We start from the raw sequence: 16,556 nt of genomic DNA on the forward strand, positions 1-16,556 counted from the left end.
ATATATATAATTACGAAAACACGTGGCAGTTCCAGATAATAGCAACACGCAACTTCTCACACACGCAACACGCAAAGACTATAATACCCTGGTCCATAGCATGGAACGGGTTTATTATAGTGTAGGACTTTTCATAATGTAACTCTCCTTACCGTAACAAAATCAAATGTTTTTTTATGGGTTCTGAATCAGACACAATGGCATTACAAATCCCAAACCTTTAAAATGTGTGGGATGGAAACACTATGCTTATGCATAGTGTTATGAGTCTTATATCCTTGATTTTCACTATTCATAAGGAATTTTCCCTACATCCCTTCCCTTTGTTTGCTCTATGCTATTTGCTAAGCCACCCAAGGTTCAAACCTTGATTCAAGCATTTTCCCAAATTCCTTTTCCTTTCTTTATTTTTCCTTCTTTATTTCCTGCTTTCTTTTTTCTTTCTGTTTCTCTTTTCTGGCGGTTCTCTTTTCTTTCTGTTTCTTCCTTCCATTTTTCTCTCCTCTGTTTCCCCTTTTGCCTCACCTTCTCCACCTGTGTCTCCTTCTTCGCTTTGCTCCCTTTGATCCAGCTTGTTGCTTCTTCGCAGTTCGTCTTATCTTGTGCGGCGGCGCTATTCTTCTACGACGATCGGAACTCTTCCAGCCTGTGGGAAGCATTGAATTCATTACCTGACGCAATTGAATTGGTTAGTTAGGCAAACCTTCATTCCTAGATGATCATTCGATTGGTAAATAGTTCATTGCTTCCCACATGCTTGAAATCTTTCCGCCTTTGGTTACTGGTTAGGATGGTGGTTTGATTAACAACTTGATAGGTTGTTAACAGGTATGTTCTATATTTATCATCTACTAATTTTGAGTTTTTTTTGCGATTTAGGGTTTTTTCGATTAAATCTTGAATCTGGAAATTGTTGATTCAGAGTAATTTTGGGGGTTTTCTTTTGCAATTTACCTCTTTTTCGATTGCATCTGTAAATTGTTGATTCTGGTGCATTAATCATCTTCAGCCTTATGTTATTTTTTGTTGCTTCCATTAATTCTCTTGATTACATGTTCATTCGTAGGTTGGAGTGTTAACTGTGGTGTTTTCTCCCCTTAACTGTGGTGCATTAATCCTTTTTCTCTTGATTTTGGGTTCTGGAATTAATCCTCTTCATTACATGTTAATTCATACTCTACAGTATTACTTATGGTGTTTTAGCTTCACACTTAGATTTCTAAGACAACCCTGTTTTTTGGGTTCAACTTGTGCACATCCCTCTTTTTCCTGGGATAGTACAACCTTCCCCTTACTCTTGGGTTCGGCTTGTGCACATCCCTCTTTTCCTGGGATAGTACAACCTTCCTTGTACTCAAAATCACACCATGCTGCCTTTTTTTATTATCCCTTTTTTTGTGGCTGTGTGTGTTAGAGGGCTTTATCAGTTGTCCTTTTTCCAATTTCTAGAACTGCTGGTTTCCAAAAGTAGACACCTATATATAAAGGGAGGGGGGTTCTCTTTCCTTTTTAGGGTTTTGCTTCACCGGTTGTTTTACTTTGTTTGGAAAGGTAGTGCAATCAACTTTGCTCCCTTTTACCAGTTGTTTTCCTTTGTTTGGAAAGGTGGTGCAATCAGCTTTGCTCCCTTTTATTACTCATACTAATAACAAGGTTAAGATTAGCTATGTGTTCATGTTAACTCACATAATTAGAGTGGTTGTAATGTTGCTTCTTGATGCTCGTTTGTTGTCAATCTAATGTAATCTGCCTATTTAAAATCCCAGGCCATATGATCTACCAGAAATTTTGTCTACCCTTGACGGAAATCCTCCTACGATCTATGGACATGTATCGGTGAATACTGAATGTGCACTCCTTGGTCCTTTGCTGGTGTTTTTAAAAAAGAACATCCGTTTTTTCCCCATTTGTTTAGTGTTATTTTGTATACTCTGTGCACATACTTGTAAATTTATTGTCCGTTCTTCTGGGGTGCCATTCTTTCAGTTAACACAAGTTTCTATATAATACAAGATGAGGATCATTATGCACTAAGGTAGTTATGTAGTCATATCCCTAAGCTGTGATGAAATATTGAGATGTTTATGCATTGAGATCCCTAATTCAGTTTGCCGTCTTTATTGGTAACGTCCCTGAATTTCGAGGTTCAATGCTGTAACATGGTCTTTGTGTTGGCTAGGTCGTCGTGTTGCCTTTTACTGCACTTTTTCCCTGTCACTTGTGTGTGTGTGTGCGCACATACACAATATAGAACTATTTTGTCTATGCATAACTTCCCTTTGATGCTAATTTTTATCAGTGTAGTTTGGAGCGAACACGTGCCTCTGTTTCCAATTTTTGTAATTAGGCATGTTTTATCCAGTTGTTGTTTGGCATATATTTGATAGAGTAGTTAGCTAGCTAATTTACGTAAACTGATGTGTAACTGCCGTTTGTTACTGTCTAAGTTTTGCATTTTGGATCCGTGTTTTTATCTGGGGACAACTAATTTAGTCATTTGTTCTTGTCTGTTGTTGCATAGGCAGGACAGGTGTTGCAAGCATCATTGCTCGGTTTGGTTCCGAGTGTTTCCGGCTATCCTTGCTTTGCCTCTTGAGTGCGTTAGGTGAGTGCCCGAACTATTCTGCCTGCTGTTCATTGTGCCGGTTATTATAGTTTTTCCGTCCTGGCCTGCAATACAGGCAGCGTTGGTTTGAATAGATTGTGTTCTTGTTGCTTAGTTGTATGCATATACATGTTTTGCCATTGCCTGCTGGTTTATTAACTCTCTTGGGGGTTACCAAAGCATTCATTTCCGTCCGAGATCCCTCTTTTTCCCTGTAATATTTGGGTCACAACATTAGAGGTAGTCAACCCTTCAACCGCCCTCTAGCCTTATCCTTTTATGCTTATAGTGTAAGCCCTAGGTGTGCATCCATGTGTGTGGTGATGTTTTGTCCATTGACCTGATTATATATTTGTCTTTGGCTTGTTGTGATAGCATACTGAAATGGGACAATTGGGTGGAAGTTAACATAGCATTGCAATTTTCAGCAGTCACGCACTAATTACTACGGGGTGATTCGGGGTATCAATCTGTTGCTATTGGTATGTTTAGTCGTAATATAGATGGAGTATCGTGTATTGTGTGTTTGTTGGTAGTGTTTAAGGTTTACACACTGAAGAGAGTTCAACTGTCCCTGGATATACAGTGCCACTAAAATCCCAAACATATAGGATAGCTCAATATCAATCGAATCCTAATACTATAAGTAAGTATGGCTGACGGAGTCACTGTCTCCATGTAGTCTGCCTGACTGAATAGCTACCTATAGTGTGCTTACTTGAATCAGACTGTGACCTATAGTGTGGTTGGCTACAAGAGTTAACGAGAACCTAAGTCTTTTGGAACCGACTCACCTTTTTCAATTGGTCCTAACTGACAACACGTACACACAGCTAATAGTGGTGAGCCCAGCAAGGTTTCCCCCCTTTATGTTTATCATACACTTACATCCCAATATTTTAAAAAATCCAGTGTTAGGTCTAGGTTTGTGCTAGGGTGGTTAGCCAACATTTGAGTGTTTTAGTTTTTGTTGCTGCCTGTAGAGCAGTTGTACAGTGGGCTAACAAGCTAATTGCCTTGTTCATTTTGCATGGTCATCTGCAATCCTGATTTTAAGTCCAACAGCGAGTTCTTGTACTTCTTGCTTTGCTCGGTGTGCCTAACCATATACGTGCCCAGTCTCAGACTGTTTGCTTGCTTATGTGCCTAAAATCCCCTTAATTTAGCCTTTTCCCATCACAGGTTATGGCAGTGCCGCCCGCACAAATCCGTATTCCTTTTCAGCCTCTTTTGAGGCAGGTTGTAGAGTGCTTGCACTTTCCAAAGCCAATGTACGATATGTTAGATATAGATAAAAATAATGTTTGCGTGGCGGTGAGGCCGGGAACGAGTGCAATTGCTTATGTGTACATTGGCGGAGAAGCTCCTACACTGGAGGAGTCTTGCGAGAGAGCTGCTGAGAAGGCTGTCCGTAGCCTTATAAAAAAATATGATGTTGTTGTTGAGGATTTTACTTCTGCTAGCAATAGGGCCCTTGAAAGATGTGCGAGGTTGTATCGTCTCAAGAGAGTTGAGTTAGAGGGTATTGAAAGCGGACATCCACAGGTCCTGCCTCCAGAACATCATTGTATGGACATTCGAGTTTCTGTGAAACACGTGCGTCTGGATTATATAGGAGTATTGCGCACCGTGGTTGCCCAGACTCAAGTCTTGCTTGCTCCTATTGAGCATCTCCAGTTTGGGCCTCACACTTGGGTTTGTTGGTTGACATTCACAAGTCCGCACAAGAGTAATGCTATGGAGTCTGTTGTTGGGGATTATACAGAGACTCTTGAGGATGCTAAGCAAAGTGTAGCAAAGAAGGCCATCTATTGCTTGATGCGCCTCTATGCTTTTGAACTTGTAGACGCGAACTATGGGTCTGGGAAATACGCTGCTGTTGTGTATTCTCTTGAACAAGAAAGTTGCTCGACTGTGAGGGAGCGCATGTCCGGGGTTAAAGAAACTATTCAGCCTAGCGCCCTTGTGATTGAGCAAGACTGCTTGACTCCCCGTGGTTGTCCATTTCAGATACCCTCTATGATTACTGCTCCTCTCCCCCCCAAAAAGCGCATGTCCAGACCCTCTTTTGTCAGGCCATCTGTTCCTGGTTCTACTTCTGCAACCCCGGTCTTCTTTGTTCCACCTGAACTTGACACTGTGTTCAAACGCCGGAAGACTGTTTAACCTACCGAAATAGTTCAACCTTTGGGGTGTGAGCACACCGTGCTCTGTTTCGTGAAACTGCCTCCTCTTTTGATGGGACAAGCCTAGATGTATTCCTATAATTTAGGTGGCTTGTATATGTAATATTAGGGGTGATGGTTCTCTTTTGGTTCCCTCTTGCTGTATCGCCATACAGTTTCTCTTTTGTTAGCTGTCAAGCTTGTTAGGTAGTTCAAGTTGTAATGGTGCTATGTTTAGAAATTCTGGTTCGTCGTATATGGCGATCATATGTATGCTTTTAATAGCAGTCAACTTTGTATTGAATCCTTATGTTTAAATGAAATTCAGTTTGTTTTGGAGCACTCTTCTTTGTATCCTGCTTTACAGTGCTTTTCCCTTTCCTTGATGTATCGTGTCTCACTTCCCTGATGCTGCCTCCTGCTCATGTTTCTTGTTGTTAATTGCATTCTAAATTTACCTAGGGTTGTTTGATATGTAAATGTAAGTTGGTGGACACACCAGACTAACATGTATGTCTATTCAGGTCTGTAGGTTGTGTTCACAGTTATTGAATGTTGGGTTTTGGTTGAGGAGAGGCTCTCACTTGTGTTGTTCGTTTTGTACACAGCGTGTTCTTTGTGCCTTTGTTTGTCGACTTAGCTTATTTTGTGTTTGCAGATTAAACAGCTGATGGTTTGTGCAGGGAACTGAACATTTGGAAATAGGTAGCGTGCCAACTTATGTGATGAGTAAGTTCCTCCGCCTTTTCATGCGTGTGGTTTTTTTTATTAAGTGTCTTACACATAGCCTGCTATGAATTCTGTTAAACATAGATCAATTCTTGAGTAGTTCGTATGTAAGCCGTCCAAGATGCAGCAAGCGCATGAGGAGTGTGCAGGCCATGGCTGAGCCTACAGGTTCATGCAGGTAATGGTATATAACAAAGCCATGTTCCATAGTTACTTTGCATGTTTATAAACAGGCTTATTCGTTGTTTTACAGTGAGTTGCCTGAGGTTAGAACACAACCACCCAAGAAACCGAGGGCAAAGAATACTAGGCCAAAACCACCAAGTACTTTTAAACATGTCCTTAAATCATCTTAATTATTAACACCTGGTTAAATATCCATCGCTAATATGTATACCCTGTGAACCAGAGGTGCCTGCTGCAGTGATTGGACAGCCATTACCGGCTGCACCTCTTGCACTATCTCCACCTGAATATTGCCCAAAATGTTCTGCAAAGAAGTTCCAATTTGAGTCGCTGCACTTTTGTTGCGGCAATGGAGAAATTAAACTAGCTTCCAATGCATACCCAGATGAGCTTGTAAAGCTATTTGATTCCCGAGACAGTGATGCTGTGCATTTCAGAACATATGCACGGCTTTACAATAATCTATTTGCTTTTAGCTCCCTTGGGGGGGACTTAAGTTCGAAGACCGAAAAAGGCATATATGTATTTAAGCTACATGGGCAAATATATCACTATCTCCCTAATTTGCTTCCCACTAATGACAACCCTAAATATTTGCAACTATACTTTTATGATGGCCAACACGAGGCTGAAAATCGGGTAGGCTGTTTCCCAGAATTAAAGCCAGAAATTATCGCTATCCTAATGAATGTCATGCAAAGAAACCCATATGCTAGATTTTTTAGATCCTTACAAGAAATGGAGGTCCATGAAGATACCCAGATTTTACTTAACAAAAACACTGTGCTAAATCAGAATGTCTATAACGCTCCTACATCCGATGAAGTTGCAGTCATTTGGTCTGAAAGCACATCTTCCAGTACAAGTAGAAGTCCACATATATTGGTTTCCGGAAAATCAAACAGTTCCCATAGAATAATGCATTATTATGGTTGTTATGATGCACTTCAGTATCCGCTCTTATTTCCATTTGGAGATTGTGGATGGCATCAAGGGCTTAAAAAGATGTCAACGGGTGGGCAACAACAGCTTGCCACTCATCAGGATCCTGTCTTATCGTGTGCTGTCCACACTGTTGAAGACTTCTTGGCTCAAGAAGATAACCGTATGCCTTACTAATTTCATTTACTCTGTTCTACCCATGGCTACATTCTTTTTTTAGCATATCTCTTTTGCATCTGTAATAACATATGGCCTATTGTTTTGCTTACCAGTTGCTCATCAAGGTCGGGAAGGATCAGCTAAGCATATCTCTTGCAGAGAGTATTATGCTTATAAGCTTCAGATACGCCCTTGTAACATGCTGCTAAGGGCAGGGAGGTGCTTCCAACAGTACATTGTTGACATGTACGTGAAGATTGAAAACACTCGCTTGGACTTTTTCCGAAAGAACCATCAAACTATCAGGGCAGATTTGTACCAAGGTATACTCGACACTGTCGAGAGCGGTGAAAACAGTGCAGCTAATGTGGGGCATCGAGTTGTGTTACCACCAAGTTTTCTGGGGGGGCCTAGGGATATGAAAAAGAGGTATTTGAATGCGATGTCCTTAGTTAAGAAGTATGGGAAGCCTGATTTGTTCCTTACAATGACGTGCAATCCTAATTGGCCAGAGATTAAACAAGAGTTGGCTGTCGGAGAGGAGGCACAAAACCGGCCAGATTTAGTTTCAAGGATTTTCCGTGCTAAACTGATAGCGCTAAAACACCATATCATGAAAAAAAAAATATTTGGTGAAGTTGCTGCTATGATATATGTTGTTGAGTTCCAGAAACGGGGGTTGCCGCACGCTCATTTCCTTGTTATCCTTAAACCCAATTCTAAGATTAGAAGCCCTGCTGACTTTGATAAGTTTGTTTCTGCTGAGATCCCTCCTCTTGCCAACCCTCACTTGAGGAAGATTGTTCTTCAACACATGATGCATGGCCCATGTGGACAACTGAACCCTGATTGTGCGTGCATGAAACGGAAAGGTAATGAGGGGCACTGCAAGTATGGATATCCGAAAAAATTTGCTGCCGAGACAACTAACAGCAGCGATGGATACCCACTTTATAAAAGGATAGATACTGGAGAAAGTGTTTGTATTCGCAGGGTTAATATGGATAACAGGTCAGTTATTCCGTATAACCCGTACCTATCATCACTTTTTGATTGCCACTTAAACGTTGAGGTTTGTTCGACCATAATGGCAGTCAAATACCTGTACAAATATGTGTACAAGGGCCATGACAGGATCTCATTCAACGTGCAGGATGGTAGCACTGCTATTGTTGATGAGATACAACAGTACCAGGCTGGGAGGTGGGTTTCCCCGTGTGAGGCAGCATGGAGAATTTTCGGGTTCGATCTGTTTGAGATGTTTCCATCGGTGTTGCCTCTGCAAATACATCTGCCTAACTTGCAGACAATCCAGGTAATGCCTCATGAGAATTTAGACGAGATCATTTTAAATGATAAAAGATCTCGAACTCAACTTACAGAATTCTTTAGGATGAATGCTGCCACACCTGATGGAACGGGCTATACATATGCAGAATTTCCAGAGCATTATAAGTGGGAGGGTAAAGAATGGAAAAAAAGAAGCAACAAGACCGTTGTTGTTGGCAGGCTCACTTTTGTAGCACCTGCTGAAGGGGAACGTTACTTCCTCAGATTATTACTGATGCATGTGGATAGCCCGCGATCCTTTGATCATCTCCGAACTGTTGATGGATATAAGTGTGCCACTTTTCAGGAGACAGCTCTGCGGCTGAAATTGCTAGAGGAAGACAACGCTGTCGACTTGTGCTTAGCTGAAGCGTGTGAAGTGCAAATGCCGACTGCATTCCGACAGCTCTTTTCAACAGTGCTGATCTTCTGCCAGCCAAGTGACCCCAATGCCCTTTGGTTAAAATACTACGACGCTCTCTCTGAAGATTATAGGCACCAGTATCCGAGTTCTGATAGCAGGTCAAGGGAGCTCACTGTTAGATCTGTTGAGCAATCTCTTGAAGCAATGGGGAAATCATTTAGAGACTTTGGCCTACAACATTTAAATGATTTTCAAGATGAAGAGTTCAGGCGAACAAAAGACATTATCGATGCACTTGATGCACCGATACCTCGGGACTGTATTGATGCCCGTAACACATTAAACCAAGCACAGCAGGAGGCATTTGACAGCATTATTGACCACGTTCTTAAAGGGAAACCTGGTGCATTCTTCATAGACGGGCCCGGAGGAACAGGTAAAACCTTCCTATACAATGCTCTCTATGCAGAGGTTCGTTTGATGAACAAGATTGTCCTACCAACTGCGACATCTGGAATTGCAGCATCAAATATACCTTCTGGGAGGACTGCTCACTCTCGGTTTAAAATACCGATAGATTCTGATGCTTCCCTTGCTTGCGATGTTCCTAAACAGGGCAGTCTTGCATGTTTACTAAAAGAGACATCGTTGATTATTTGGGACGAAGCTTCAATGGCAAGGAAAGAAAATGTTGAGTCATTAGACATGCTTCTACGAGACTTGTGTGATGAGAATACCCTTTTTGGTGGCAAGCTTGTGGTTTTTGGTGGCGACTTCCGTCAGGTCCTGCCCGTCCTACCCCGCAAAACACACTGATCAGCTGTTGCTGCTAGCTTAGTGAGTTCTGTTCTATGTACCTTTGTTCTATGGACTCCCTGAAGCTAAAAAGGGTATAAACCTTTGCTTTTGTCCTATGTACCTTGATTATCGTCTACAATTATTAAAACTCCAGTCAATGACACAATAATCTCAGATGATTTCATATTCCCAACAACAAAAAACTAATATTTCTAGGCTGCCATATCAGTGTTGGACTATGTTTGCATTGCATAACTGCTAAGCTAAGCTAAGCTAAGTAAGGAAAAAATGTCAGTAAAAAGAAAAAAAAAACGGATAATGGAAGGAACATCAAAGATATTACATAGCCTAAACTAAATTGCGTTGCATAGCTACTAAAAATAGATAGGGAATTTAAGGACTGCTACAACATCATCATTGTGTTTACATTGCATTGCATAACCTAAACTATATTGCATTGCATAACTGCTAAACTAAGTAACGACAAAATACCATCCAATCAACTACGCTAACTTTACATTCAGTGAGAACAGAATACACAGGTAGTTTTTGTCTGATTAGAGCTGTTATAATGTTGCTTCATAATAAAGCGATCATATGCGAAAAAGTGACGGCCTCAAGAAAGTGGCCCGGGGTAACTGAGCTTAAACCTGTTGGAAACCCACACTCATATGCGAAAAAGTGATACACAAATAATGTATGTCTTATTGTTCCGGTAATGTAGATGCACTTCAGAATATAAAGAAGTGTGCCTGACTTGTGAACCTGTCGGATTTTTTCCCTAGCCTTACAACACCTTGCAAGAGCAACGCCATTGGCTCAGGGTTACAATACCCAACCCTCAAATGAGCACGATCAATGCATACCTGGGGTGCTCTGCTTGTGGACGGCGTGGAGACATTCCAGCAGGGACATCCTACACTTGCACCAGATGTAAGGCAGATACCGTGTCTACTCCAAAGTAAGCTGCAAACTTTAGAATGCTTTGTTACAGACGAATACATGTAATGCTGTGTCACACTTTTGCAAATGATCATTGCAGGATTACCTACAATTTCGTGGCATCTGATGGGACTGGCACAATGGAATGCACCTCGTTCACTGAAGATTCTGAAAAGTTGTTCAGGATGACGGCTGCAGACACGTTCAGGATGAAGAACAGCGTAAGCCTATCTCCCTTAGACTAACAAGTCAACCATGGAAGAATGTTGCAAAACCCATTAGAATGTACACATATACAAATTTAGAAAGAAAAGAACGCAACACTGCACATTGTTATAAAATTAGGCGACCACTGTAAAAAATCAACTTTAAATTTATCAGGTTAAAACTGCAAATTACATAAGAAATGAAAGACAAACAGAGACCACACAAAGGGCATTCGAACTTGTTATACACACTTCCCTGATGACATTTAAATTCTTACAGTGGACTATCAAAAACTTAGTAGGTAGATAACTTATTAAACAATCAGCCATATACTTGCATATGAAATTAGGAGCTTATTGCAGTTTGTGTTGCCTTTATTAATCCTTCGGTGTCAGTTGTTTCTTCTACCATACATAGGCTGGAAAACGTTTCCTAAGCTTAACAAACACCTGTGTTTCCAGAATGATGCAGCGACCTTTGAACAGCTCCAGGAAATGCTCAAGTCCAACCACTTTCTGCTGGAAGTCGGTCCAACAATGGGTCTTTCAAAGAACGGCGTGCTTGAATGGTGCTTGAAATCGATTGATTTGGAATCTGGGGAGGCCCAAGCAGAAAATGTTGAGCATCACTTTGCTGATCAGCAGGCTGAACAGGGTCCGAGTGCCAGCCAGGTGCTTGCACAAGCAACGATTGCTAGGCAGCAGCTTGAACAACCAACGCTTCGTAGGAAGAACCCTGAGCAAGCAATGGTTACTGGGAAGCAGCCAGAGCAAGGAGCCATTCCTCAAAAGAAACTGAAGCAGGCCCAAGCAGAAAATGTTGAGCATCGCTTTGCTGATCAGCAGGCTGAACAGGGTCCGAGTGCCAGCCAGGTGCTTGCACAAGCAACGATTGCTAGGCAGCAGCTTGAACAACCAACGCTTCGTAGGAAGAACCCTGAGCAAGCAATGGTTACTGGGAAGCAGCCAGAGCAAGGAGCCATTCCTCAAAAGAAACTGAAGCAGGCCCAAGCAGAAAATGTTGAGCATCACTTTGCTGATCAGCAGGCTGAACAGGGTCCGAGTGCCAGCCAGGTGCTTGCACAAGCAACAATTGCTAGGCAGCAGCTTGAACAACCAACACTTCGTAGGAAGAACCCTGAGCAAGCAATGGTTACTGGGAAGCAGCCAGAGCAAGGAGCCATTCCTCAAAAGAAACTGAAGCAGGAATTCATAGCTGAGCTCCATGCTGCACAGGGGAGTATTGCAAGACAATCAGACGAAGAGGAGGATGACTCCTCTGGTAAGTAATTCAAGTGCATCATTAGTTGTCCCTTTTGCTTAGGATGAAGAAGCCAGATCCTCTGGTATGTAATTCAAGTCAATCAGTCATCCACCCTTTTGCTTAGCTAAGATTAATGTCTTGTAAAATAATTAGTATTGTAGTTGATCTACCTTGGAAACTTGTAAGATATAGGTAGTCTCTACTTAGCCTGGAATCAACGAGTCCTACACTTCATGCCAACAGAAATAGCTTCTGTTGCGATCGTATAGAAGGTGGGAATGAAGCCTCACTATCTAGAACCCCTTACATATTTTGTAATATAAACATAAGAACTCTTGTTCTATTCTAACTCGGGCACTATGCCGAGTACCTTATATTCTAATTTGCACGAGTGCTTTGTATCTATATTCCATTATAACTCGGGCACTATGCCGAGTACCTTATGTTCTAATTTGCACGAGTACTTTGTATCTATCTTCCATAGACAAAATTATGATGGTCGCCAATTCGTACGGTTCCATAACTTCGTGATTGTTTGTGTCATCTTTTACCATTTGCAATTGTTTTGAGCTTAATGGTTAGCTCGGTGTTTGAAGCACGCTAATTAAATATACCAAACCGATTCTAATATCTTGGGGGACCGCGCGCGGTAGCGCGCGGTCCAACAACTAGTTATATATAAATGAAGGAAAACGAATTTGAACTTTAACAATATCGATTGGATACAAACTCTGAGCCTTTATCACTAGACCGGCCAATACCTTATTAAATAGCTAGAAATCAAAGAAGCATATACTCCTCATATAATATACAAAAATAATAAAGGTTGTAACATGCGACCTTTAAGCCGTGTCACAATGATGACATGACATGCTTATGTGTCATGATTTAAATTGGAAACTAAAATATTTAACTTATACATTCTATTATACTACCTCCGTTTCAAAAATATCTTTACACTTACTATTTGCACGGGCTCCGGTGCAATTTTCGACCGTTAATATATCCAATTCTATATGACAAAAAATTATAAAAATTTGATATTTATAAAATACATTTTGAGACGAATTTAACAAGATATTTCATGATAATTTTTGATAGATGTAGTGGTGAGAATTTATGGTCAAAGTTTTGATTTTTGAGCACATTTTTCTAAGCGTAAAGAACTTTATGAAACGGAGGAAGTACATGTTTAAAAAAAAGATAGGAAATTCTTAATATTCTAATTTGTTTCCTTCTTTATATCGATTACCTTTACATATTTTCATAGTAAAAATATTGCATTAATCGTAAAAAAATATTATGATGACTCATGGCCTACGTGGCGCCTATATGTACCAGCTGAACTCCGACACGTAAGATTGAGACAATTAAATATTGTCGCAACTTGCAACTTTTATCATCATCCTATAATATATACTACCAGTTTAATTTTTTTTTTGTTAATCGAATGGAGTTACTTCAAAATGTTAAGCAACTTAATTAAGTAGAGATCCAATTTGTCAAAGTTGTTCAATAACAATTAACAAGTAACAACCTAACATATGTGACAACTCGAATCAAACAAACGTCCAAGAATGTTTGAACTATATTTGACCATAATGCAATTGACAACGATGATAATTAATTCTTGAATTATTTCAGCAAAACGCAACCAACATTAATTATAATAGTTAACCAATTTGGATGTCCTATTTTATTGGAGTAGTAAAACCTATAAACGAACCTTTACTTCCAATGCAACCTCCTTTCTTTAATACTTGTAACAATTTGACAATTACGTCAGTTATATGCATTAACTTTGATCACATTTTGTTACTAACAGAGGGAATATGTTACATATCTAGTACTTAATACATGAGTGCCTTTCTCCCTCCTCTCCCTCCTCTCCCCCTCTTAAACCCTAGCCTCCATTAGGGAATTTTGAAGGGGCTTCCATCGATTTTATCGGTGGAAAGCCCCGATCTTTTTATTTTGTTGTTCTTTTTCTAATTTTGTTTGATTTTTAAAGTTTTAATAATACTTCCTCCTTGTGCGAGGAATTGTTCTCCCTCGAAAGATAGGGTTTTTCTTCTCCTTTTAGGGAGAATTTTCTTAGGTTAGAGGATCCTAAATTTCTGGTGTACGAGGGAGAATATCATCTAATTTCGCAGGAGAAATTGATTCAGCGATGAAGATTTGTGCGGTGTCGCAGCAGATGTCTGTTCTACATCTACAATCAATTGAATCCGATTTAATTCAATATCAAAATTACAACAGATCAAAAGACCCCCTCGTTGAAGGTTGTATCAAACAACGATGTGTTAGAGGGTATACAAAATGTTCGATGCGCGATGATCGTAGTTTTGCAGAAAACGAGTTTTATTTGATTCGATTTATTATGTATTTGATAGATTCATATTTCTTTTGTAGATGTCGTATGACTTTTTATTAATGAATTAATTTTAATTAAAAAAAAAGTTACTTAATATATGATACATGATACATTGATACATGCATGTACAACCAAGAATATACTTTTGCGGCTTTGCCCTTGTGTTCATAGAGTCACAGAATAAGATCGAACACAACTGTACAAGATACAACTGATTGTAAATGAAAAAAGTCGTCACATTGTCCTAATATAATAATGCTGACAAAACTTATCACTTTGCTAATTGGTTACTCGATCGATTTGTTTCTCTATAGACACCAAAAAGTAACGATGTCACAATTTATCTAAAACTTACGGAGTAGTTAATAACATTTATAATCAATCAAAATGTACATATATAATACTCCGTATATAACTATATATTATCATAATCTCATGAATTCATGATGATTATTAGGGAATACGTGTGGACGGCTTTCTACTTAATTGGCATAACATGAAGGAGATAATTATTGTTAAGATTATCTAATTTATCCCTAATAGGCTAATAAGCTTGCCTACATAAACGTAAACAATAATGCATATACTATACTATAATCACTAATGTCTTTTTTTTTATGTGCGAATGAATCATAATGGTAGTACATATGTCTTTATAGAAAGGCGAGGAAGGGTGATACAATTAAATTTAAACCTTGACATATCGTACACGAACCATTGATATACATTACTTTGTAATGTCATATAAGTATAAAACAATGGGAAGAAAAACTACGCTAACTCCCACCTTGACCGTAGGATGTTTCAATGCTCCTTAAAACCATATGGCATTAAGGGAGTAGTCCTTTACCCTTATTAAGTTATTAACTCTTTTATCTTTTATCAATGTACGTGGGATACTCAATGTGTAATCTGGGAAAGATATGTTTCAACACGTATTCTCCCTCACACGTAAAGTCCCTTTTTCAATATGGTCATATGTGATGTGTCATGGGTCAAACGCATTTCTCGGCAATATAAGAGTAACCTAACTTATTCATTCGGATGATTAACAACGTTCAGGTCAGTATCAAAAGCTACGAGACAATATATAAGTAGCGACGAACACGAGTGACGTGACCTCTATTAACGCAGAAGTTCACAACCATTTTCACCTCCGAATCAATGAACCTAATAGAGGATAATAAGGGTATACATTCACAGAACCACCTTAAAAGCTCTCGAAATGCCGTAGATTCACTTCAACATCATTAATAAATAATAATAAAATATAGTATTTCATGAAGAAAGTACTTCATAGTTCATACTACTACGGAGTATTATTTATTGAAAATCATTTGTAGATTAAAATTAAAAATATTCAAAGGCTGACACGAATATTCCTATAAAATGGGTGGTTAATTAAATTATGAGTCAACACATAATAAATTAAACAAGTAATGCAAGTTGACAATTATTAGTTACACTTCAAAGAGAAAGAAAAGAATAGCCGGTGCATATACTAGCATGCATGATTGCATGTGCATCTATAAATCATATCCATACATACACTTCAAATAATTTCATACATCTTTTATTTGTAAAATGATTAGCGACTTTTATTGTGAAATTCAGAAATTGCTCCAAAATTTCCATTATTAGCAACCAATAATGAATGTAGTGTTTTTATTCACTTTAATTTCGCTTATTTCAAGATTAATAAGTTTAAATAATTTCAGAAAAATAAAGGCTATTAAGGTCCTGTTATGTTTGACTTATTTTGACTTATTTCAGACAAAATAAGTTCTGTTAAGTTCTTATAAATTCAGATAATATAAGTTCAGCAAAAATAAGTTTTTTTCAGACATTTTCACATACAAATAAGTTTATTTCAGATAAAGTACGTTTTTCAGATAAAATAAGGTCATATAAGTTCAGTTAATTAAGTCAAAATAAGTACAATAGAATGAAGCCTTATTTTGTAATAATTTTTAATTAGGTCAAACAAGTGAAAATATTGACGATTGAATAAAACGCTCTTGAATTAATTAAACAATTGATTGGGAATTGAAACTCCATGATTTTGTATAGGGATGTCAGTGGGGCAGATTTCATGGAGACCCGCCCCACATCAGCCATTCAGCCCCAAGTAGATGGGGATGGGGGGAGGTTTGGCGGGTGATGGGGCAGGGATGGGTTTAAACATTGTACCCGCTATGTGTGATGGGGCGGGTGTGGATTTTTTTGTTGGACCCACCTCACCCCCTTCATACCGTCAAGCTGACCCAAATATCATTTAGTACATGAATTTAAAATTTTCAAAAATACTCAAGTTGAACATTTTTTTTGTGTATTTAGATGTGTTTTTATGTGATAATATATATGAATTTAGATGTGACTTTTAAGTTTGTTTGTTTGGATTTTTCGTTATGGTATATACTTTTTTTTTTCTTCCCATTTTATGTTTCTTTTTGTTGTGGGTGTTTTTAAAAGAAAAACTAGGCGGGTATTGGC

At 39.0% G+C, this 16,556-nt stretch overlaps 2 protein-coding genes and 1 long non-coding RNA gene across 4 annotated transcripts; 2 read left to right on the top strand and 1 right to left on the bottom strand.

Annotated features, from left to right (window-relative positions):
* The first annotated feature begins 222 nt into the window (after positions 1 to 222).
* LOC130462885 (uncharacterized) lies at positions 223 to 9,295 on the top strand. The gene is made up of 5 exons (XM_056831856.1): positions 223 to 828; positions 2,522 to 2,605; positions 5,429 to 5,499; positions 5,584 to 6,790; positions 6,900 to 9,295. The coding sequence occupies exons 4-5, from the start codon at positions 6,370 to 6,372 to the stop codon at positions 9,293 to 9,295; spliced, it is 2,817 nt and encodes a 938-aa protein (XP_056687834.1). The 5' UTR covers positions 223 to 828; positions 2,522 to 2,605; positions 5,429 to 5,499; positions 5,584 to 6,369.
* Positions 9,296 to 9,596: 301 nt separating this feature from the next.
* Positions 9,597 to 11,041, bottom strand: LOC130464246 (uncharacterized). 2 transcript variants are annotated; one of them, XR_008924623.1, is made up of 2 exons: positions 10,326 to 11,041; positions 9,597 to 10,243 (listed from the first exon to the last, which is right to left on the bottom strand). It is a non-coding gene; the product is annotated as an uncharacterized lncRNA (long non-coding RNA). The 2 variants fall into 2 exon arrangements; XR_008924624.1 differs by having other exon boundaries at positions 9,597 to 10,250.
* On the top strand, positions 10,106 to 12,092 carry LOC110792639 (uncharacterized). The gene is made up of 3 exons (XM_056833718.1): positions 10,106 to 10,238; positions 10,320 to 10,440; positions 10,888 to 12,092. Exons 1-3 carry the CDS (start codon positions 10,123 to 10,125, stop codon positions 11,713 to 11,715), a joined length of 1,065 nt encoding a protein of 354 aa, XP_056689696.1. The 5' UTR covers positions 10,106 to 10,122; the 3' UTR covers positions 11,716 to 12,092.
* The last annotated feature ends 4,464 nt before the right edge of the window (positions 12,093 to 16,556 follow it).

This window comes from Spinacia oleracea, chromosome 6 (assembly GCF_020520425.1).
Source record: "Spinacia oleracea cultivar Varoflay chromosome 6, BTI_SOV_V1, whole genome shotgun sequence".
NCBI lineage: Eukaryota > Viridiplantae > Streptophyta > Magnoliopsida > Caryophyllales > Amaranthaceae > Spinacia > Spinacia oleracea.

What these genes read in the sequence shown, in the direction of transcription:
- LOC130462885 (XM_056831856.1), top strand. Translation starts at nt 6,370, where the DNA reads ATGAATGTCATGCAAAGAAACCCATATGCTAGATTTTTTAGATCCTTA. An exon ending in CTTGGCTCAAGAAGATAACC is followed by an intron (nt 6,791 to 6,899) that starts GTATGCCTTACT and finishes TTTGCTTACCAG; the next exon opens with TTGCTCATCAAGGTCGGGAA.
- LOC110792639 (XM_056833718.1), top strand. Translation starts at nt 10,123, where the DNA reads ATGAGCACGATCAATGCATACCTGGGGTGCTCTGCTTGTGGACGGCGT. An exon ending in GATACCGTGTCTACTCCAAA is followed by an intron (nt 10,239 to 10,319) that starts GTAAGCTGCAAA and finishes TGATCATTGCAG; the next exon opens with GATTACCTACAATTTCGTGG. An exon ending in CGTTCAGGATGAAGAACAGC is followed by an intron (nt 10,441 to 10,887) that starts GTAAGCCTATCT and finishes CTGTGTTTCCAG; the next exon opens with AATGATGCAGCGACCTTTGA.